At 37.8% G+C, this 23,194-nt stretch overlaps 1 protein-coding gene across 5 annotated transcripts in view; it reads left to right on the top strand.

Moving 5' to 3' along the window:
• Positions 1–23,194, top strand: part of ncor2 (nuclear receptor corepressor 2) — a 108,824-nt gene that overhangs the window by 18,647 nt on the left and 66,983 nt on the right. For all 5 annotated transcript variants that reach the window (XM_051904432.1, XM_051904429.1, XM_051904428.1 and 2 more), the window contains exons 2-4: positions 10,201–10,397; positions 11,311–11,441; positions 19,380–19,557. In XM_051904432.1, coding sequence (XP_051760392.1) covers positions 10,296–10,397; positions 11,311–11,441; positions 19,380–19,557 — 411 coding nt within the window. In that variant the 5' untranslated portion in view covers positions 10,201–10,295. The remainder of the gene's footprint in view (positions 1–10,200; positions 10,398–11,310; positions 11,442–19,379; positions 19,558–23,194) is intronic.

The raw sequence follows: 23,194 nt of genomic DNA, 5'->3' as shown, positions 1-23,194 counted from the left end.
TCTTACTAGTTAATGTGTAATGTAAATAAAACATCAACCTGCGTGAGGAATAAAAATGCTTTGTCAGTTGCATTTTTGATTTAACATCTTGTAAATAGGTCTTCAGAACAGAAAGGAGGCTGTTGTTTTTTTTTTTTTTTTTTTTTTTAACCTTTTTACACGGTTTTCCTGTGTCAAAAATGGTCTTCAGTGGTGGCGGACGAACGCAGTCATCCACACAGACATCCACACACCTTACCCTTGTAGGGTAATAATATTAACTTATCAGATTTATTTATGAAATAAAAAATAATAACTGTCAGGACAGATCATAAAACAAAGTGCTTAGAACTATTTTATATTTAAAAATTTATGTAAAAGAGACTGAGTTACTGATTTGAAAAGTTCGTAATAAAAATGGTCCACAAGAGAAATATTAAGCTAATAAATTAAGATGATATACTGTAATACTATACTGCTTTCGTTGTGTCTCAGAGAATTAATGCTCCATGCAGTGTCAGATGCCAAAAGCTCGGTCAGTTTTTGCTTTGACTTTCAGGGAATAATTGACTGTGGTTTGAGACTCCTTCACTGGCATAACCCTCGTGCAAAGTTTACAAATTGCATGTGTAATATCCCTGGGCTAGCCTTTTGGGTGAAATGTTTCTATGCGATGTGACATTTTTCATCATCACCAATTCCATCTTTGCTCACAAAATTATAGAAAAAGATTCTCATTTCCAGCAATAATAAAACAAAGTTAAAAAATAAATAAACAAGTACATAAGCAAATTAATAATGAAATAATTAATTGCATTACTGCATGTGATAATATTGTGTATCGGCAATCTCACAGGCTCATGATAGGGTTAGGTTTAGCAGCTTGAAAAATATATATTTGTATACAGAAAGTGAGCAAAGATCGCTGCTATCACTGAAGCTGTCAATTACAACGCAAAGTACACAAAGCAGCTCTTTTGCGAAAACTCCCGTTATAATCAATGAAGCTGTCTATGCTGCACAGTGAACACTAATGGGAGCATTTTAAAGCACTGCAGAATGCCAAAATATTTTCCATGCTGGAAAAACACTCAAAACATTAAAAACTTTCAAAAGTTTTGGGTTAGAAATGAATACTTTTATTATGCATCAAATTGATCAAAAGTGAGAGTAAATACATTTATAATAGGGGCTTTCGCACTGCATAGTTCTATGAACTCGGTTATAAGAACTAGCCACTAGGATAGTTCCCCAAGAACAATTTTTTTTTTCCCCCCCCCCCGGGGCCATGTTCCTGGTTGCATTCGCACTGGAAATCTGAACTCTGAAGCAGCCGACAGCGGTATCTTTAAGCACAGCATTTACAAATGCTAAAACCCGGTGGATTGAGGATAACGGGTTTTGTGAAAACGGAGATGGAATGTAGAACCGAAAGAGCAAAAAGTGGGGCTAAGAGACTAAATCTCCTATGAGAACTTTCAGTATTACATATCAACGAGGTGGAGAAAAGAACACAACCCTGCAGACAACAGTAGGGGTGGGCGCTATACCGGTATGAAAGTGACTACCGGTATTATGTTTTGCCATGATATAGATTTTGCTATGCCGTGGATACTGTTAAATATTCATGAATTCTAATTTTGCATTTATATTGTTTTGTTCAATTTTGTACTCTTTACAACTTTTAAAACTACTAATGTCGATGCTGAACGTTTAACGTTTAACGTTTAACCGTGTCCAGTGTCTTACTACACAGGCATTAGTAATCAAACACAGAGAGCATTGTAACAGTCCAAATTAATAGAGCACAAACCGCCTACTCAAAAACACAACAGCAACAAACAAGCGTGCATATAGACAATAGGGGTGAGAAAAAAAAAATCAATGCATAGATGCAACAATTCTGGATCGATTCTGAGCTTAGTTTTTAACTGCAGATGCGCGATGACGCTGCGTGTGCATGGTGCGTGTCCACTGGCACGGAGCAGAGAGAGCGTTTTCAATTAATACTGAAGTTGAGCGCGAAGCTCGGAAAGTTCGGAAAAGCTGAAGCACATTACGTTCGCGGGATTCATTGCACATGTATGAGAGAGCTGCGAGAAACGTGTGCTTTGCTTGATGTTACGTTTGCAGTTTGTGGTCTCGCTCGCCGGTAGGCCTATTTTCCTTACTTTATTCCTTTCCTTATTTTCCTTATGCTCTACGAAGGCATCATTTATGTTGTTTGGAATGCTGTGGGCTTATATTAAAATATGAAATTCACTGACAGAAGGCTGCTTTCAATTTCAAATTCTCATGTTCGCTTTGTGAAGCGCGCTCACGCGTGTGGCTGTGTGTGACTAGTGCTTAAATGTACTTCTCAAAATGCTTCTATGATGCGAAATTGATATAAACACAGTCAGTTATGTCTTGAAGTGTTAAACAGACAGGACAGAAATCTCTTATTTCAAAAGAGATCTGTGCATTAGTCTGGATGCAGCTTATTAGATCGCTATATCATCATAATAATCAAACAACTGTAAAGCCGAGAAAGTGAGAAATCACTCGCAGCTCTTGAATGGAAAATGTTCTGAAAGCACTCTTTTTTTTTTTTTTTTGCTTGTAATGTTTCGTTGTTCCTCTTTATTATTTACTAGGCGACTCACTTGCTTGTTTTGAAACTTTAAATAGGGTATGTCCCTAATATAAAATTCTTAACATACAGTTGTATTTTTTAACTTGTAATTATTTAAAAAGTAGACTACTTATAATTCCATATGTAATTAAAAAAATAATTAATAAACAAATTAATTAATAAGAAAAAAAAAAGTATCAAGAATCCTTTTAGAATCGGATCGTGACTCCTAGAATCGGAATCTGATCGTGAGGTGCCTAAGGATTCCATTTCCCACCCCTAGATAAGATACATATTTTGCCTGTAATTTAACTAAGGTCTACTCAAATTGATTCCAATTTTTTTTTTTCATATCGCGATATAATATCGATATCGTCTGGACAGTGGAAAATATCGTGATATGAATTTTAGCTCATATCGCCCACCCCTAGACAACAGGTAAATGCCATTGTTGCTGTTTTCCATGTTCGTGAGGTAAATATGTTTACACGGCTTTTTAAAAATGCTGGGTGCCGGTATTTGACATGCGTTTGACCAATCAACGTACACTTACGTCACTGATAGTTCCTATAGGAGCTAATTTAGTTCACCCAAAAGGAGAACTACAACTAAAATCATTCCTAGTTCCTGCAGTGCGAACGCGGCAAAATCCGGGTACTTCAGCCAATAGTACAGCCAATAGAACTATGAAATTGTTCCTCCTGTGTGAAAGCCAATTTTTCCATCCCAGAACTGGAAAGGTCCATTCAGCAGAAAGGCTGAATGAGAAAAATCCAGATAATCTGTGAAGAGTTGCTATATTTGGAAGAAGATTGATCCGTACTGACAGAATGAGAAGGAAGAGCTGTGTCTCAGTATATATTCCTGCCACAAGACATTCCTTTTCCGCCAGAGGATGATATACAGCCTGTCTTCAGAGGATGGAAATTAGATTGACAACATTTCTACAGTCTAAATGTGGTGCACTAATTAATACACAACATGCTTCACAGAGAGTGTCAGATTCAAACTAAAAGCCAGACTGAACATTCGAGCTCAAACACTGAAGGTGGGAAATTAGAGGTGATAATGACAGTGCTGATTGAAGTGGCATTTTGTGCCGTGGGATTATGGGAGATGTTGTGGCGTAGACATTGGTGATGCAGATGGATGGGAACATGCACACAGCCACCCCATCTCACGCTGTCTCTGACATTACGGGGCCAGCAGGAGGGACCTGATCCCAGCTCATCAGCTGATGCCTTTCTTCCAGTGCTAACACCTCACATTTATTACATCCATCATGACAGACAGAAAAACTGGGCTCAGCTTTTGTGAGAGTCAATAAAACACAAGATGTCAACCTAAAATGTGTGTTTGAATGATAGAAATACACAGTGGTTAGTGGTAAGGCAGTTAGCACTGGTTCTTTCCAGTTCTTTCAAGCTGAGTGTTTATCAGCAGAACGAGAGGCGGAAAAAGGTAGGAAGAGAGATGTAACACAAGAGCGAGGTGGAGAGAAAATAAGGGAGAGCGAACATACAAAAGCCAGCCACTCCTAGAAAGGGAGAATAAAGAGTTGGGAATGAGTGAGTGCTGTGATTGAAAGAGGGAGAATGAGAGAAAAGAGAGAGAGAGCGAGGGGTAAGTGAGTTCATTCGTGCTGTTGGCAGGGAGCCATGAGTTTGCCTGTGGGTGTCTGTATCCGTGCCAGGGCATGTGTTTCCCCTTCTGTCTGAGGGCCTAGTCTCTCTCTCTCATACAGATATCTCCTCTTTTCTTTCTCATTCCACAGGAATACTTTCCAGGTCTTTTGCTGTTCCTCACTCTTTTTTCACTCTTCCTCTTTCTTGTTATCTTTCACTTTCTTTCACAGTCTCTCTCTCCCTCTCCCTCTCTCTCTCTCTCTCTCTCTCTCTCTCTCTCTCTCTCTCTCCCTTTTTGTTGTAGCAGTTGTGGTTTTTTGTTCACAAAGCTAGATGATGCCAGAGAACAGTGGTAAGTTTGTTTCCAGATTTCCACAGTTCATACTGTGCCAGTAGATCAGCCAAACCGGACACATGTGCACTTCACACCCAGTGTCTTCCTTTTTAAATAAATCTTAGTTTCCCTGGGACTCATCTTTGGGAGGCTAGTTTGTGAAGCCTGTCAACGGACACATGATTAAGCCCATGACCGTTTGCAAAGACCCGCCCCCTTTAGTTACTGTTGCTATATCCGACAAGCCATGCTGCTCTCACGCCACACATCATGTTCTCACGCAGTGAAAAATACATTGCGGAGCAAAGAGGACACTGACAACGCGTTGACAGACAAGACAGAGCAGGTTACTTTTGATATGAAACAAAGTCTCAAATTTCAAATTTTGTCACTTTTTTTTTAAGAAATGTAAACAATAAATACCATTTTGTGGCTTTTTAATGTGTTGTGACAGATCGCTGTAGCGCCTCAGTTCAAGCGGCTCGTGAACCGATCATCACTTCCTACTTGTAAATTTATAGCATCAAATAAACATGAATGAACATCAGAAGTAATGTTGTTTCAAACGTGGAAAGTTGTCAGTACACACCATTTTTCAAGTTCAAGTCCACCTTCGTTAATCGGGTAACTCCCCTGACTGCTTTGTCAGACAAAATGGCGGATTCTGCATTATGATTGGTTAGATCACCTGTCAATCAAACTCCCGGCAAAGGGTCAATTAGCATCTTCTGTCATGACCAGCTAAATACTTTTGCTTGGCGTCTGTGCAAAAATGTCATGAAGAGATGGTTATGATCCACAGGAATTGTTAATAATAAAGAAGTTCCTCCATCTAGAGAAGTACCAAATCCAAAGGGCGAAAGTTTGTGTATAAATTCTTTGCAAAGTTTCTCTTTCAAATAAATGCTGTTCTTTTGAACTTTCTGGAAATCCTGGAAAAAATGTATCATTGTTTCCACAAAAATATTCAGCACAAGAATTTTGATAATAAGAAAAGTTTCTTGAGCAGAAAATCTGCATATTAGAATGACTTCTGAACGATTATGTGACAATGAAGACTGATTATCTTCAGCATCACAGCTCATGCAAAACAGATAACCCATAAGTGATCTTATTGCAAAAACAAGGAGCACATATCAGACTTGTGTTTTCTGTGAGTTATGTGTGATTGATTTGACACTGCATGTGGCTTCATGTGTTAGTCTACAATGTGCCTTCAGGATGACAAAGACTTTTTGTTTCTCCTCAGAGCTCCAAACATTCCTGGACTATTGAATATCCTCCCCCAGCACACATACACCCAGCACAGTAAAGCACGGCCAAGCGTTCTGCTCTTTCCATGTAAATCATTCAGTGACAGACAGGAAGGAAGAGGGACGGTAGTGTGCCTCACTTTGTGTAGTAAAAGAGCTCCAGGGGTTTAGAACAGAGGACCTGACTTTGTTTTAATGTCAAAGAATTTGACAACACTCAAGGACCTTGTTTTAAGTTGTAATGTACAGAGTAGACTAGGGCTGCATTATATATCGGTTTAGCATCGAAATTGCGATGTGCACATCCGCGATAGTCACGTTGCAGGATGTTAAGTATAGAGATCATTAATCCGTATGGACCAGACACCACGGATTAATTGCAAAGTTTGTCCATCATACGATGAAAGGTTATCATTTGAACGTGTTTTAGGTCCTGACAGTTTTAACAACATCCAAGCGATTTTATATCATTTGAGCTGTTTTCTGTGTTTTCTGTGCACACGCACACAGATGCACTTGAACACCGAATGCTGTTCTCTTCCGTGTCTATTTGTGCCTGAACGGACATGCAAAAAAAATAAAAAAATTGTCAATGCACGTAAACATCGAGTATCCTCCTAAACACAGTTACTTATGGCTTAGGTGAACGAAACAATTGAGAAAGAAAAAACTGGATGTGTAACAACATCCATGCATTCGGTCTTAAAGTGACAGCAACCTAATATTCCTGCTGTGTTTTGCATCATGAATGTTAATCAAACAAAAGACAAAGAGAAAAATTACTTTTGTTACTTTTTTAACACAGATTAATTATATTTAATTTATACAGTGAATACTATGCAGTGTTATTTTACATTTGATTATTCAATTTCTGTACCTGAATACTGTTAGACTTACCTGAAAAATATAAAGCGCAACTTATTTATTTTGTGTCTTTATTCTATTGTAATTTGTTCATTATTTTCTATGCGTATTTACTCACCTACAAAATCACCCGAATCATCCTAGAATGATTAATTCTTTCTAAATAGAGCTATTCAAGTCATCTGGTGAATCTTTTTCATATCGCAATATATATCACAGAAAAACAAAATATCGCAATGTCTGTTTTTTTCAGTATCGTGCAGCCCTAGAGTAGACACACAACTGTCTGTCTGTCAAATGTGTGTCTGTGAGAGAGAGGTCATGGGGCCCCTTGAGATGGCAGTGGGTTTGTATGTCTATTGAGCAGGAGGGCTAATGACACACAGCAATCACAGGGGGAAAAGCCCATTCAGAGAAGTGTGTCTGTTTGCATTTGTATTTATTAGTGTGATAGCACTACCTCCAGTTTATCTGAAGCCACAGAGTGTGAAGGGCTATTCTTTAACTTTTAACTAGAACAGCTTGATAGAATTAAATGGTTTGTAAATGTCATTCTATTGGACGCCCAGTGGTAAAATAGGTTGGAGGTATCTCTATAGCTGATCTATCAACTTTTTACCCACGACTGATCACCACAAATCTGTATGTCACCACGGTTCCCAAGATACGTTGCTTCACATGGGCTGTCTCTTTCTGTTACCTCAGAGGAGGCATGTTGTAGCCGTGAATGGTGTCACACCTGAGTTGACCATGTTCCAGTGCCCAGGTCAGAAAAAAAAGATGGACACGACCAGGCAAACCTTTATTGTCCTTGCTGTTTTGGTATACAAACGCATTAAAAGCAGTATTTTGCACAGATAATGGTAAAGTATTATGTCCAGAAATAGAGGTTGGATAGTAGTGTGTGTGCACCACTGAGTTTGAGACACAGACCAACTGAAGTGCTAATAAATAATATACTCTTTCAATATAGTTGATGCACTGAACAGCCATATTGGATTCTGAAGTTTCCCAGTCGCAACTCTGACCTCTGACTTGGTAAATGTTTGTAAGGGTGGTGATTTTGGGATTTAAAAGTCTTCTAACTTTGTTCATGGCACATTTCTCCTGTTTTCCTCATCAGTCTTGTTGAGAATGTTGAGGCTGATTCATCCGATTTAAAACTAGTTTAATCATGGAGTGATTTGTGGTTTGTAACTGAGAGGTGTGTGTCGAATTAAAATGCTTCTCACTGGATGTCTCAACGCTGTTTAATAATTGTATCCGGGACCGGGGATAAACACTGCTCCTTTAAGCTTTCGTTCCGTTATCCACTGGGCCGTGCTGCGTAAACTAGTGAAACACCTGAAAACAGCGCGCTTTGTTCTGTATTTGTTGTTACTGACCGAGAAACCACTTCAGATGATTCAGTGACAGAGCAGTCCGAATGAATCCAAATAATTTCAGATCGTTATGCAAGCGCGTTTGGCCAATTCACGGAAAAGAAAAAATCGAGACAAAAGAATGATTAATTCGTGAATGATTGGTATCGCTGGTTCAGTCGACAGAAATACGGGATAATAATAACATAATAACTGCTGAAATATTAGCACGGAAAACGTTTCTCAGGTCAGTCGGAGGAGCGTGCGTGGTACAAACAGTGCAGCTGCAGGCGCCACTGCGGCCACGTATCTAACCAAATTTAGCCAAACTACCAGGAAAAGAGGAGGGAGGTTGGGGTGCCCTCGGACCGGATTTAGATGATTGGTGGGCCGCCAGTTAAATAGCACTGCCATACGGCATATATTTAATTGAATCGCTGCCTTTGTGAATTTACAATAGCACTATGCTATAGTATGTTTTTTAAATGGTTTTAATACATCGTGCAGCCTTAGAAAATGGTCTAATAATAATGCGGTTCATGGATTCTCGTCCGTGGAATGCGCCACTTCCGCTATTTTGCCAGTTACTCAACACAGGTAAATTGCAATCGAGGATTTTTAAAAATCGAGTACTCGAATCTAATCGAGAAATCGTGACAGCCCTAGTTAATTCTGTTAATTTATTTGCAGTTGCAGTTTCAAAAGAGTAATGTTACATTTAACTGATAACCACAGTAGTTAAATGCATTTTATTTTTACATTTATAATCTCTCTCTTTTTTTAATAGATAAAATTTGGAATTACACTTTATATATTAATGTTGTTAGGTTAATATCATCTCCATTCTTGTCACCTGTTGAAGACATCTTTAGTGAAACCCAAGCGAAAGGGCCAATGGTCTATTTCACCTGTAGCTTACTTCAGCTTTCTGAGCTGTAGTAACACCATCATACCACAAGTAGGCCTGTATTTGAACAAAACAAGCCACACTACTTGGCTTCTTGTTACAAAGCAACCCTGTGGGTAACATCTGTTTGTGATGGTTCTTGTAAGGTCACTGCTTTAACATTATGTGAACCCATCCTTTAGGTCTCACTTGCTTGTGACGTTTTTGCATGAGCATTGTATTCATGTCCATTGAATTCTTGGGCATTGCCTGGTTTGTTTGGGATTCATCCATTCTGGGTTGGCACTCTCAACAACTGGTGCTTTGCTTTTCTTGTCTCCAGTTCACGCTGTGGTGAAAACAGTGTTGATGAGCTCCTTTTGGAAACTGGGCTTGTGAAAACACCACCTCTGATTGACACTGTCAGAGTTTTAAGACTGCAGTGTGTTCTTGGCCCTCCAGTCTCTCTTGTCTGACAGTTCAGTGATGCTTTGAGAACACAAAGAAACTGGTAGATTAAATGCATTTTAATATAAACATAGAGGTAAATGTAAAGTTCTTTGCTGCAGTTTTATTCTAGTTCAGCTGATATTTTCTCAGCCATCTCAATAGAACATGTAAATCTGCTCATGGTCGTGTGAGTTAAGCATGTTTTACAGTAAGCTCTTTTGCCTGATTTCACAAAATAAATGAATATTAAATGATCCAGGCGTTGTTTAATTTGATTTGTCTGTCCTCATTCAAGTAGGTTGTAGAGCTGTATAGAAAATAGCTAGCCAGGGATGTTACCAAGATAGTCGCTAAACTGACTTGCCGTAAAGGGACTTTGAACGTTAACTTAGTTTAGCCATACTATGTATTTTTGTTGTACCTGTGAAAAAAGGAGTTTCAGCATGCAGCACAGCACACCATCTGCCCTAATGAGGATAGGAAGAGATGAGAGGGGGGATACAGAGTGATCCATTCATTCACACAGTTTGCCTACATGTATCCGGCCAGCAGCAGGTGTTCTCTCTCTCTCTCTCTCTCTCTCTCTCTCTCTCTCTCTCTCTCTCTCTCTCTCTCTCTCTCTCTCTCTCTCTCTCTCTCTCTCTCTCTCTCTCTCTCTCTCTCTCTCTCGTGATCAAACTCTCAGTTGTTCTTCCTGGGTTTTCTTAAATTAGGTGCAATTAGATTTTTTTTTTAATCCCTAGGAGATTGTTTGTGTGTCAATACATTTTATTATTTTTATTATTATTATTATTAGCAATTAATCTACAATGTTTTCTCTCTTGTTCCTTCCAGGTCGGTGACTGCCAGGACTCAACACCCCATGATGCACAGCGTTTGTGACAAGACCACACCTACTTTTAGAGTGTAGAGGAAGTTGCATCGTCAGCATGTCCTCGCACCCTCAGTCAGTGCCTCAGGGTCGGAGGGCAGTGGACGCTCGTCACCTTCCCAGTCCTGCCACCCTTCCTCTGCAGCTGAGAGCCCATACGGTACTGCACTTACTGGCTACAAAACAAAAACATGAGAATTGCATTATTTATCACTAACAAGTCACCTGTGACTTTGACGAATGAGCTAAAAAGTGTTACACTAACTGTTATACAGTATGTAATAGTAATCTGTGTCTGTGGCTATTATACACACTACTAAGCATGCACACACTCCTGTGACGTACATACAGATCTGAACATTGACTCTGGGGTTTGGCTTATCTTGGGAAAAGTAATAATTATCTTGCATAGGATATGACTTGTTAATCATGTGAGATTTGACCCTCAGCCATCATCTTCATCCAGCAGAGATTACCATTTGCTCTTATTAACCACACTGAAGATATAGATCAGTGGGACTCAACCCTAGCCAGCCAAGTGAAACACTTCCTCATCCAAACCTTTGTTCATGTTGGAATATATCTGACACAAAGCAGATGTTGTTTTCGTACACCATTTGACTCCAAAAAATTGGTCATTCTTAATATTAGTCTTGATAAAATTTAGCCTAAACTAGCAATATAACTAGTAACTGTGTAACACTTCAGAGTTTGAGACTCTTAATTAGTTAATAAGTTTATTCTAATTGATGGATTAGTTTTCAGAGTAGGTGCATGACTGATATGACGTGAGCAATTTCGTGCAAAAAGTAAGACTTTCAGCTGCAACTAAAGGGCTGTATGATATCTGTAAGCTTTGGGTTGAGTATCAAGGACTTAGAATAATTGTTCTCAGTATTTAGCACTGATCTGGGATTTTTTCCCCCCTTTTTTTTCACCTCGTAAGGAGCATGGTTTAATCTGGAATCATTGCATTCAATATAGAATAGAATCATATAACTTATACTTCAGCCAGCACATTCTTCATACAATTTCATTTTCTGAGTATTTGAAATGTGTCATGTTTATTTTAGGATGTCGGTGGACTGGTGGACTATCACCCTCACGCTCGGGACTATGGTTCCCATCTTCCCCACGGATCCCTGTCCCAGCCTCATCGCCGCAGACCATCCCTTCTGTCTGAATTTCAGCCAGGCAGTGAAAGGTACACACAAACAAACAAACAAACACTTTGTGGCTGCCACAGTTGCCTAGCACTGAGATCTTGTCTATTTAGTCCTGTCCATTTATGTCCTTCTAGCTAGTTGCACATTCTGCCCACAATCTATTTTTGTGATTGTGCCACAATCAAAATTGTGGCAGAAGACTGTGACCACAATGACCAACATAGAGGAGACTTTCACTTTCGTTCAAGAAGCTGCTTTAGGGAAGCATTTATTAGTCCTGGACATAAAGTCCTGTTTTGTCACTGTCCATGTCAGTTTTACTCTGCTTCCTTGGCTCAAGGTGGTGACTGAAGCAGTCTACTGCTCTTATGTAATGCTTATGCAATGACACTGTAGAATGTCACCTTCGATATGAGGGGATGAATTTTCTTCTAGCGTGGTCTCTGAAGTGGTACTCCTGTGCAATCCTTTAGTGTCTTTACCAGTACCTATATATCAAAGGAAGGAGCCATATTAGTTGTTTGTTTATTTAGTCTACATCTGTGTTGCCATAAAAAAAATTTCTAATCAATAGTTTTTAACCTTTCACTTACTTAAAGGCAACATGAAATGAAAATGTACCCTATTTTCTAAATGGACAGTGCTGGGGAAAGTTACTTTTAAAAATAATGCATTACAATATTACATTACTCCCTAAAAAAAGTAACTAATTGCGTTACTTAGTTAGTTTTTATAGAAAGTAATGCATTATATTACTTTTGCGTTACTTTTTCTCACCTGGGCTGGGCTTGCCTGTTTGTTTGTTTTTAATAACAACAAAAAAGTTCTATTTTTGGCCCTTTCACACCAAAAGTGAAATGAATAAGCCTCAGGCTGAAAGAAGTAATGCGTTTCTTTACTATAGGCATGTGACGGTATCAAGTTTTCATGTTGCGATAATTGCTGAAGCTTTTATCACAGTATACGGTATTATCACAATATTGAAATAAGTTGCAAAAAAAGTGTTGTCATAGTATTTCAGGTTTAACAACTCTTTTTCTTAAACAAAAAGAACTCTGAACATTTAAATACAATAACGCAATACACAAAAAAATGTTTCAAACAGATTAAACTGCAAAAGAATTATAAAGAACAACAGGTAGCACTTTACAATAAGGTCTCATTATTTAACGTAAGTTAATGCATTAACTAAAATTAAGAATGAGCAATAGCTTTGTTACAGAAGGTATATTTTTGTTAATGTTAGTTAAGAAATACAAATGATCATTGTTAGTTTTAACTCAGGTCCATTAAATAATAGTTACAACTTTTGATTTTAGTAATGTTATTAAACATTAACTACGGGTGATGGGGAAAGTATTCTTAAAATGTATTATAACAATTTGAATAATTCATAATAAATAATTATTCATGGTATTTTGAAGTGTCCATGATAACAATATCGTGCATATTCATTATCGTGATATATCGTATTACCGAATATCGGCACATGTCTACTTTACTAGTTACTTGAAAAAGTAATCTGATTAAGTAACTCAAGTTACTTGTAATGCGTTACCTCCAACACTGTAAGGTTACTTATCGACAGACTTCAATCTGGTGATGTATGCCAGGCTTCTCCAATCATTTAATCCAAGTTGGCATTCAGATCTTTCTCCATCCAATCAACAGCTGATGCATAAAAACAAATCCCTGCCCTACTATTTTTTTTCTTTTTTCTTTTTCGATGTTCTGTTTCACACAGATGTATGTCACAATATGGAATAGAAGATCTCCCACTAATTCTGTAACATTGCGACTACGGTCAGCAAGAGTGTAAATGGCCAGGAGATCACAACCTCTTCGTTTAAGTGCTGTTATTGCCATTGTGCGGTTCATACTATCCTTACTATAATGCAGTGATATCAGTGTGTGTGCTCTAGGTTAAAAATATCATGTTTTTCCTGTCCTGCATACTGTGATTCTTTTTTGCCATATAAGAAGCACGGTGTTGAATACATATGTGAGTGTATTGGGAATAGCGGTGTTTCTTCTCAGTCTGAATGCTGAATGTGGAGTGGTGTGGTGTGGGGTGTGTGTGTTTGAGCTGAGCTGTATAATCAGAGCCTGGTACAGTGTTCTCACAGGAGATGGACTAACACCCCCTGAGATACCGAGAGCTGCTGGTAGGATGGATTAACTTGAATGCTAAAGTGTTTATGTGTGGGTAAGATTTGTATGTCTGCTCTTCAGGCTGCACAATATGAAGAAAAAGGATTGATTGCAGTTGGATCAATTGTATGCTTGTTAATTTTGGTCTAGTTTTGGCTGTGTAAATTCTGGTCTGCCTTTGGTGTTTTAAAGACGTAAGCCTTTTGTGTTGTTTTGTGATGACATGAGTGATAGGGATTGAAAAGGTGTTTTGTGGTCTAATCACCTTTTATCCTCTGCAGAGTGAGAGATGATAAGGGATAGATCAAAGCAAGATGGATGGAAAGGAAAAGGGTTGGGAAGTATGTGAGCGAAAGACTGAGAGATGGAATGATGGCAGTAGAGGGAGAAGAGGAGAGACAGAGAGCATGGCAGCAGTACAAGGGCAAAGTTCCTCTACAATAGCTCAAACACTCAGCATGCATGATCTGTCCTCAATTCAGAATGAGGTCAGGGGCCAGTTAAACCTCTCTCTGTCGCGCTCTCTCTCTCGTTGTGTGTGTGTGACTCTGTGTATGACAAATCCTGCCTGCAGATCAGATTATCTTGCCCACTCACAGAAAGAGAGTGAGAGCATGGATGAAAGCTGCAGTGTGATGTGATTATGTAAGTGCCAAGCACCTATTGAAATTGGGGGATTTTGGTTATAGTGTTTCAGTATTTTTCCTATACACACTGTTTCACAGATTGTGTTTTGCTAATGTATGTTACCTTTGCTCACTCTTTAACTCCAGACACAAACACATCAGGGCTTTGATGTGATCCTGTCATATTTTCTTCTGTTTGTGATTCGTGAAAGACACTCAAACAGTTCTCTCGTGTGTCTGCATCATCTGATATAAATTACATGTGTTCTTTCAATAAATCATCTAGATCAAAATCTAAAATTCTTTAATTTGGCTGCAAAAACAGCATATGTCTCTTAAACGTTTTATTTTGGGATCTAGTGGTTCCCAAATGCTTTTTAGGTGCAGTCACATTAGTGAAATTTCGCAGGGGAAAAGGTCCATTGTCCATAATTGTTAGTTCACCCAAAAATTAAATTTGTCATTAATTACTCACCCTCATGTCGTTCCAAACCCATAATGAAATCCGAGGTTTTTTTATTCTTCATTGAAAGCAAAGAAATGACCACGTTCAATGTCCAAAAAAGTAGTAAAAACATCGTTAAAATTGTCAACGTGACTACAGTGGTTCAACCTTAATGTTATGAAGCAATGGGAAATACTTTTTATGCGCAAAAACAATAAAAATAACGACTTTATTAAACTCTTTTTCCTCTTCTCTGTCAGTCTGTTAAGCAGTTGGCGCAGTGCTGCGTTTCCGTGTTTACGTCAGAATGCCAGCTCATTATTGGCCGGCTCCTGCGTCAGCATCACACGCATTCCTCGTGCTGCTCACGTGTACAGGCGTCGGCCAATACTGAGCCGCTGTTCGACGTAGAACCTGGAAGCGCTGCAACGAAAATAGCGTAGCAGAATGACAGGGGAGAGACGAATTTGTTGAATAAAGTTATTTTTTTTGTTTTTGAGCACAAAGTATTCTCATTGCTTCATAACATTAAGGTTGAACCACTGTAGTCACGTTGACTATTTTAACGATGTTTTTACTATTTTTCTGGACATTGAATGTGGTACTTTCATTGCTTTCAATGGAGGATAAAAAATAAACCTCTCAGATTTCATCAAAATATCTTAATTTGTGTTCCGAAGATGAACGAAGGTCTTACGGGTGTAGAACGACATGAGGGTGAGTAATTAATGACAGAAATTTTTGGGCGAACTAACCCTTTAATCCACTGAGTCATATACACACACATACACACACACACACACACACACACACACACACACACACGGCCGCACAGTCACTTGGCTACAGCTGAATTTACGAATGACACACACAAACAGTTTAGTCTAGGGCTGCACGATATACCAACATTAAATAGAAATCACGATATTGCTTAGTGCAATTTTTGAATCGCAAAGGCTGCGATTTTATTACATAAATATATGAGCTGCGTGTTTTAAAATGAAGCGGGTCTCAGAGTGACTCATTATAAAGTGGCTCAGTGTGCATTATTAATGAGAAGAAACTCGTTCACTCTTATTACTGCACTGATTTCTGCATGATATTGCATTACACGAGAGAATTCAAATGTCATGAAAAGCTGTTTCAGGTGTGTTCATTCATCTCTGTCGTCTGTTCAACTCAGCACTGTTGTCTTTCAGAGACATGGTTGTAAGAGTGCGTTGTTTGCATTTGGCTACCTAACAACACACAAAGAAAATATGTCTGTAAAAAGCATTTCATATATACACACATGGAATGGGCATGAGAGCGTTTTCTGCACTGATCTCTGCGATAAGTTTAACAATACTCGCAGTGTGGATTACACATCCGGACCGGAGTGAGCATATTTCAGTTTTTTTTATGGACCTATTTCATATACACTCTAATGTCTGTAAATAATTTCATTTGAAATATTTTGGAGGGTCTTGAGATAGATTATACTTGTCTAGGTGGGTCCATGGGCTAGACCAATGATAATGGTCAAATATCATCTGATAACAGGCCCTGCTTGGTTAGTTACATCTTATTTGCTGTCATTTTTTTTAATTTTTATATATATATATATATATATATATATATATATATATATTTATGTTTATATATATATATTCAATAATTTGATGTAATAATGGTTATTCACACGCCAGTGCAAGTTCAGTCAAAACCAATTCCAATGTGACTCTGATTCTTTGAACTGTTTGACTGATTGCAGGCCAAGATTGAGCAGTTATGTGTGATTATATAATAAGGAACATTGTCTGATGTCTTTTCCTCTTTTTCTCTCCTGACTTCAAATGCTCTGAAAGCGTTTTGATTTGCCTGTAGTATTCACATATCATTATAATGTTCCTGCTCTGTTTCATTGTCTGTGTGGTGTGGTACCAGCACACATGCATTTACGTCAGCGTTTGTTTGCATTAATCACTCTCTGTGCTGGAGTCTGTGTGTACTGTTTATTTAAGCTGGGTAGACCATGTAATTGATACGAGGGTTACACCCATTCTTGTTCTCAATGGTGTACAATCCACTCATTTAGACACACCCATTTATACACAAGCGCTATAGTTTTAAACCTCAGCAATGTTGTCTAGTTTGTCTTAAGAATCTTAATGACCTGATTTCATCTCTAATTGTTTTTTACTGTATTTAAATGCAAAGTATGTGCAGGATATTGTTTATATAGGACATATTTTACAAATGTAAAACAGACGCCGTCTGCAGTATGTGGGGAAACTAATGGGGATGTGAAGATGTAGGGGTATTGAGTGTGTTCATATGTGTTTGATCTCTGGTTTTGGCACAGGAAGGGAAAGTCTTTTGAAACGGTGTGTGTGTACATGTGGTTTCAGTGTGATGTATACTATTGCCGTTCAGGGTTATTGAGTTCATGTGTGTGTATATGTGTTTGCTCTTGATCAGTCTGAGCTACAGGAAGGCCTGTGAACCACCTGATCACACAAAGTACAGCAGCTCACACCATTCAGGCCTCAATCAAAACACGTACATGTAGGGCTGCACGATTAATCAAAATAAAGCATAATAAAAAGTTTGGCTCAATTATAACGTGCATTTGGGAATGCAAGATATTTCAAAACAATGAGACAAAAGCTCTGCTCCCTGCAAAATATAATGCTTGATGGTTTAATGTTTAAAAAAGAAGAAATTAAGCTAGCCATAAATTACATTAATGTAATTTTACAATTGTACTGTTCTCTCAGTGGGGTGCTAGTAAATTATTACTGTTTTTTTTAATTTTTTTTTATTTTATTTTTTTTTGAGATTGAAATATTGCAATAGAAGAGTCTTGTTTTATTTTTAATAATAATAATCTTTTTATAATCAAATTATATAATCACAAAATGTTGGGCCAAATTGTGCAACCCTAAGAACAAGCATAGCAAACCTCAATTATTATCTGAGGTTTGCTATGATAATAAAAATCGTACAGCCACAGACAAAATTTAGTCTGTGATGAAGCATTGGCATCAAATCACACTCAAATAAGTTGCTGCTTTGTAGAATCCGATATAACACAGGAAGGACAGATGTTTGGTTGACATCGAGAACAAGAGACATAGTGTATGTGTGATTGATGTGAATAATGTATTTGTGTGAGGGTCAAGCACCTCTCTTTTCCTCTTATATCGCACACTTAGTCCACCACCATCAAGGTCTGTTCACTCCTCGCACTCATGTGTAAAAAGGCTCACTCCTGTACCAAGCACCGCAAAGCACTGTTGCCTCCAGCACTCAAACATTGCCATGGTTATGCTCATCTTTGGTCCGGGCGGCCTGTACTTAGCCGATGATTTGTGAAATAATTGCAGAGATCATGACCTGTTCTGACTGCTCTTGTGTTACTGGTTGTTTCATTGGACCCATCCCTAATGGATGTGTAGCGCTGGTGTTAAGGTAGTATGTCTATGGGTCATACAGGACATTGTATTGTTTTTTTTTTGTAGATTTTATTGGACAATGCTTATTTTCCCTCAATTGTTTGAATAAATGTATCATGAGTATTGTTTAAAGTCAACTAGGGCTGGGCAGTATGACAGTATATATCCTTACAACAGTATAAATTGTCTATTGTTCAAAATTTTACTTTATAGTTTATTTTGCGGTATGTAAAAATATCTGCATAGCACAGTACTACTTAAAGTTATATGTACGTAAGAGTGATAAAGAGACATGCATAAATGAGAATAATAAGTAGAAGTAGGTGCTTGATGTTGAGAGTAATTAGTTAAGCACAATAAACTGTGAAAAAGAACTCAATGCGGTTGGTGCTCTCGCTGACTGACACACCTGAAGCGCGCGCACAGAAAGCTGCCTCTCTCAGACAGCATACGATCGTGAATTCAGTTCTTATTGCACTTGAATGGTCAGATAGACGCACAAAAATGTCAAATGCCCATCAGTATTCAAGTAAACATAGTCGATTATGTCTCAAATTAACATAAACAGTTGGGTGAAAACCGGATGTGTGTCAGTATATTGAATCCGGTCATTCTGTCCGTCTCATTAATGTTAATCAAACAACAAAAGACCAAGAGAAAATCACTTACTTTTGACTGAATCATTGTATCCTTAATAAGAATATTTTATTCATACAGTGAAGACTATGCAGTGTTTTAGTTATACTGATTATTCAATTTCTGTAGTATTACTTACTTCATGTTAAATAAACCTACTGTAGCTGAAAAACGTGTTTTGTAATTTGCTTCTTTGTTCTTATTTTTAATAACAAAATAAAAATAAAAATAGCTGTACTGAGATATCGATATAGTGAAATAAAATTTCTCATACCTTGAAATAAGATTTTGGTCATATCGCCCACCCCTAAAATCAACTGTTATAGGTAATGCAGTCTTTCTAAAATCTTGTCAATAATGCAGTGTATAATTGCTAATTGATGTAAGTAACACATTTAGCCCTCTTTTTCATGATCCAATTAATTCCCAATGGATAAAATGAAATCTTGCCCTCCTTATGAATATAAAGTGGAAGTGTCTTGTATTACTGGAATCATATTCACCCATCTGAGGTCTGCTGTGTTCTGATGATGTAACTGCTGTTAAATGTCAACTTTAGTGTGTGTAAAAAGATGAATCTGCTTTGTTAACCTTTTCATCCTGACATTCTTTTGGAATTTGGCTAATGTGTGTATCTTACCCATAATTCACTTCTCCTTCTGCTCTTTTCTCCCTCTACAGAGGTCAAGAGCCCCACATCCGATATGAACACATTTACCTGCAGGATCCCAACAGCCAATCAGAAGTGGAGTACTCTGAGATGAAGCGTCCTCGCTTGGAAATCGGGACGGAGTCTCTTATTCGTCACTCGGCCCACCGTCAGCCCCTCACTGTGGGTGCAGCTGAGGAAATGGCAAAGGTCAGCAAATCTGATTTCCAGATTGATGTTAATACCCACACATATGCCATATTAGTAACTATTGCTAATTACTGGATACGTCCAAACTTTTGCTGGAATCAAGATGCCAGTGAAGTGACAATTACAGTCCGCAACAACTAAAAAATTTTAAAGACCCCCTGTGGGGTTAATGTTGTTTATATGTCTATGTGGTGTTTTTAATATGTTTTAAGACAAACCATGTGCAAATTCATGTCAACACCATTGCTGAGTATTTTCTATTTAAAACTGCAGTGAAAAAAAAGACAGTCTCAACCTGCGGTTCGAAATAGCTGGTGTTTCTTACGTTACAAACTACCATGTAACCAATCATGTCAACGTGCTGGTGGGCGTTACAGCATATCATTAACAGCGAACTAGCAGGGGAGTCTCGAGAGAAGGCAGGTTATCACGGTATATTTTTCTGTTGATATGAAAAATCGTGTAGATTTAGCAATATGGCGTGTATATGATGCATATTACGATGTTATGATGAACTATATGCCTTTCTCCACCAACGTTCTGAGTTGTTCAAAGTGTAAAGATACTGATTGTTAGAAGGCAGCTGTCCAACTCATATTAATCATATTAATTATCGTTATGTGTCCAATGTTCTAAAGAGTGATACCATTGTGCAGTGTTTACTTCAGTAAGTTGACCAAGTGGATGGCGTGAGTGAGTGGAGACAGGGCTAATTAGCATATTCATTGATCTGCGTAAATGAGGCAAGGGTGTAGAGTTACATTCAAGCTATTTTAAGGCATGAAGATTTTTTTTTTCACAGGAAAAAACGTTTAAATATGTCATTTTGGTGATCAAAGATGAGTTTTAAGGGATAAAATTATCGACTACAGGGGGACTTTTTGTCTCAAATCCACACTACTATTACTACACTACTACAAAAGTTTGGGGTCAGTAAGATGTTTTTCCTTTGAAAAAACAAAACTTCAGTGATGCATTAAATTGATCAAAGGGGACAGTAAAGACATTGTCTTTGTATTTCGCTTCAACCATGAAACCATATGCAAATTTATATACTTATGCAGAGGTTTTGTGTGCGTTTGTGTGATTGGCAGCAAGCAAAATCTGGCTGTCTGTAGCACACCCAAGTGTCATCGCACACATGCGAGAAAAAACTAAATTAAACTAAACTCAGAATCGCGATGCATAAGAGAATTTTGATTTACTCCTAATAAGAAGCTTTAAAGTTAATATTCTGGCTCTGAATCCTCAGGCTTGTGCGTTGTGATTATTGTGGGATTAGGCTAGAAAGGATGCTACATACTGTACATGGATTAATTTGACTGTAGAGAACAGTGATAATAAGTCTGTTTAGCAGATTATCACTTACTCCATATTTATTGGCCTCGTAAATCAGCCTGTCTTTTTCCGTTGGCCTGAGTTTTTATCACCCGGTCAGCACTGCCATTTACCACCACACAAGCCTGTTAAAACAGGCATATGTGTCTAGATACTTTTTGGTTGTGTGTATCTAAAAGACTGCATCTTAGAAAGTTATGTCAGTAATAGCAGAACCTCTGACTTTGCAGCTGTGGCTTTATTTGTTAGGTTGTGAGGGAATGAATGTATATGTGGTGTAACGGTAAACGGCACAGGCAGATGTTTGGAATAACTCTGCAACTTCTTAGGAACTCTCTTTTCTAGGTCAGGGGCTCTGTGAAGGGTGTGTGTGTAGGTGGAGTATATGCAGCCTCTCTATTACAACATACTGCTGCCTCACACCATGTGAGATTCATTTTTGGTGCTTTACAACTGTAGGTGTCACCAGACTGTATCAGGTTTTGCCAAGTGTGCATCACATAGCCAATACTGAGAGTGTTTATTGACAGCTTGAGAGACTCGCACTATTCTCTTCCTCACAGGAACAACAAGACCCAGGAGATGAGTCAAATTGTGCGGGAAGAGGCATGATGCTGTTAGCAAAAGTTTTAAAGCATTTGCGGTATAATCTTAGCTATGGGAACAGTCTCATCTTGTGGACAGTATAGCCGATTGTCGGTATATTCTTGACAGAAGAACACAAAAATATTTTTGTATTCTATTTATTAAGCTCTGTGCTTAATAGACCACCACAGTAGTTGAGCACCAGAAGCGAAAATCATTCAAATCTCCAAAGAAAAATTGATTTTAGCAAGTCTTACAAATCTTAAATGTTAAAATATGCTTTTGTAGAAGCTGTAAGTAAGGGTGATTTCAACTACAAAGTGGAAAGACAGTCTTTCTCTTCTGGGAAAATGACAGTTGTCTGGTTGTGTGGCACTTTTTTTGTGCTGCTTGCAGTAGGGATGTGCACGAATATTCGATCTAATTATTATTCGAAATTATTGGCCGTAAATGCAGTGAATCCATGATAAATCCCAAGCACACAAACTAAAACTCTCAGTTATAATTAAATGCACTGGGTGGCACTGTGGAGTGTGTTAACAAGATGATTGTATTTGATCACATAATGTCGTCATCTGCCTCACGAAGTTTGGAATTACTTAAATGAAAATTCTCATTAAATGATCTTACAAAATGGAATTACTTTTGATCAAATGAATTAATGAAATTGTTATCATAATATCACCACTACTATGAGAAATCACATGAAATCCAAACACCAATCAAATGAGGAAAGACAGCTGTCCATCACTACATTCACGACTGCAGGTAAGAGCAGCTGTACCCCAAGGCTCTGAGGAAATGATCTCGAGGCATATGCTTCCTTTAAGTTTTGTCGAGGGAGACAGGTTTAAGAACAGAAAACACAAAGCGCTGTATAAAACTTTGCTTAGCACACTGTTATCTTTGTGTCTGTCAGTGGAGCGCATTTTCTCACCCGAGCATAGGTATTATTGTTTTTCTCAACATGAATATGTGAAACAATATAAAAATGATAACCATATGCTGACTCGAGTATATGTACGTTCTGTACGATCTTTGTCGCAGTCTGCTTTATTAGTGTTTTTTTTTTTTTTTTTTCGTTCACGCTTGAGCTTAAATGCTTTTGTTCTGTTTTGTTTTCAACTAAAAGAAAACCTTAAGATATAATGCAAGCTTGTTGTGTATATTGCCTAATCGTAAGCTTGTTCAGGAATGGTGACGACAACTTGATGAATAAAAAAAATTACTTCTTTCTCGTTAAACGTCATTTAAATAAACAAGTATTCGAAGATTAGTTTTTTATGAGCCCAAATATTTGAATACAATATTTTTGAAAAATGCAGATTATCATAATAGTTACAAGTAGGGATGCACCGATACCATTTACCAAGTACGAGGACCAAGTACGAGTACCAATACTTTTTTTTTCTAGTACTTGCCGATACCGATGCCTATACATTTATTAATTTCTCTCTCTCTCTCTCTCTTTTTTTTTTTTTTTGGTGATGTTGCAGTTTTCCAAGCACAACACAGTGAGACTAATGAATGTAGGACAGCTTCTTTATTATTACTCTAATGAAAAAAGTAATAATTTTTATGTGCTTATCACAAACTTAAAGAACAAAAATTTCACAGTGTCCAATAACCTTCAAAGGGCATAATTACATATATATATATATATATATATATATATATATATATATATATATATATATATATATATATAAATTGT

The sequence above is a fragment of the Ctenopharyngodon idella genome, chromosome 8 (genome assembly GCF_019924925.1).
Source record: "Ctenopharyngodon idella isolate HZGC_01 chromosome 8, HZGC01, whole genome shotgun sequence".
NCBI lineage: Eukaryota > Metazoa > Chordata > Actinopteri > Cypriniformes > Xenocyprididae > Ctenopharyngodon > Ctenopharyngodon idella.
Note: the sequence above shows the minus strand (reverse complement) of the source record. Positions and strands in the feature narration are given on the sequence as shown.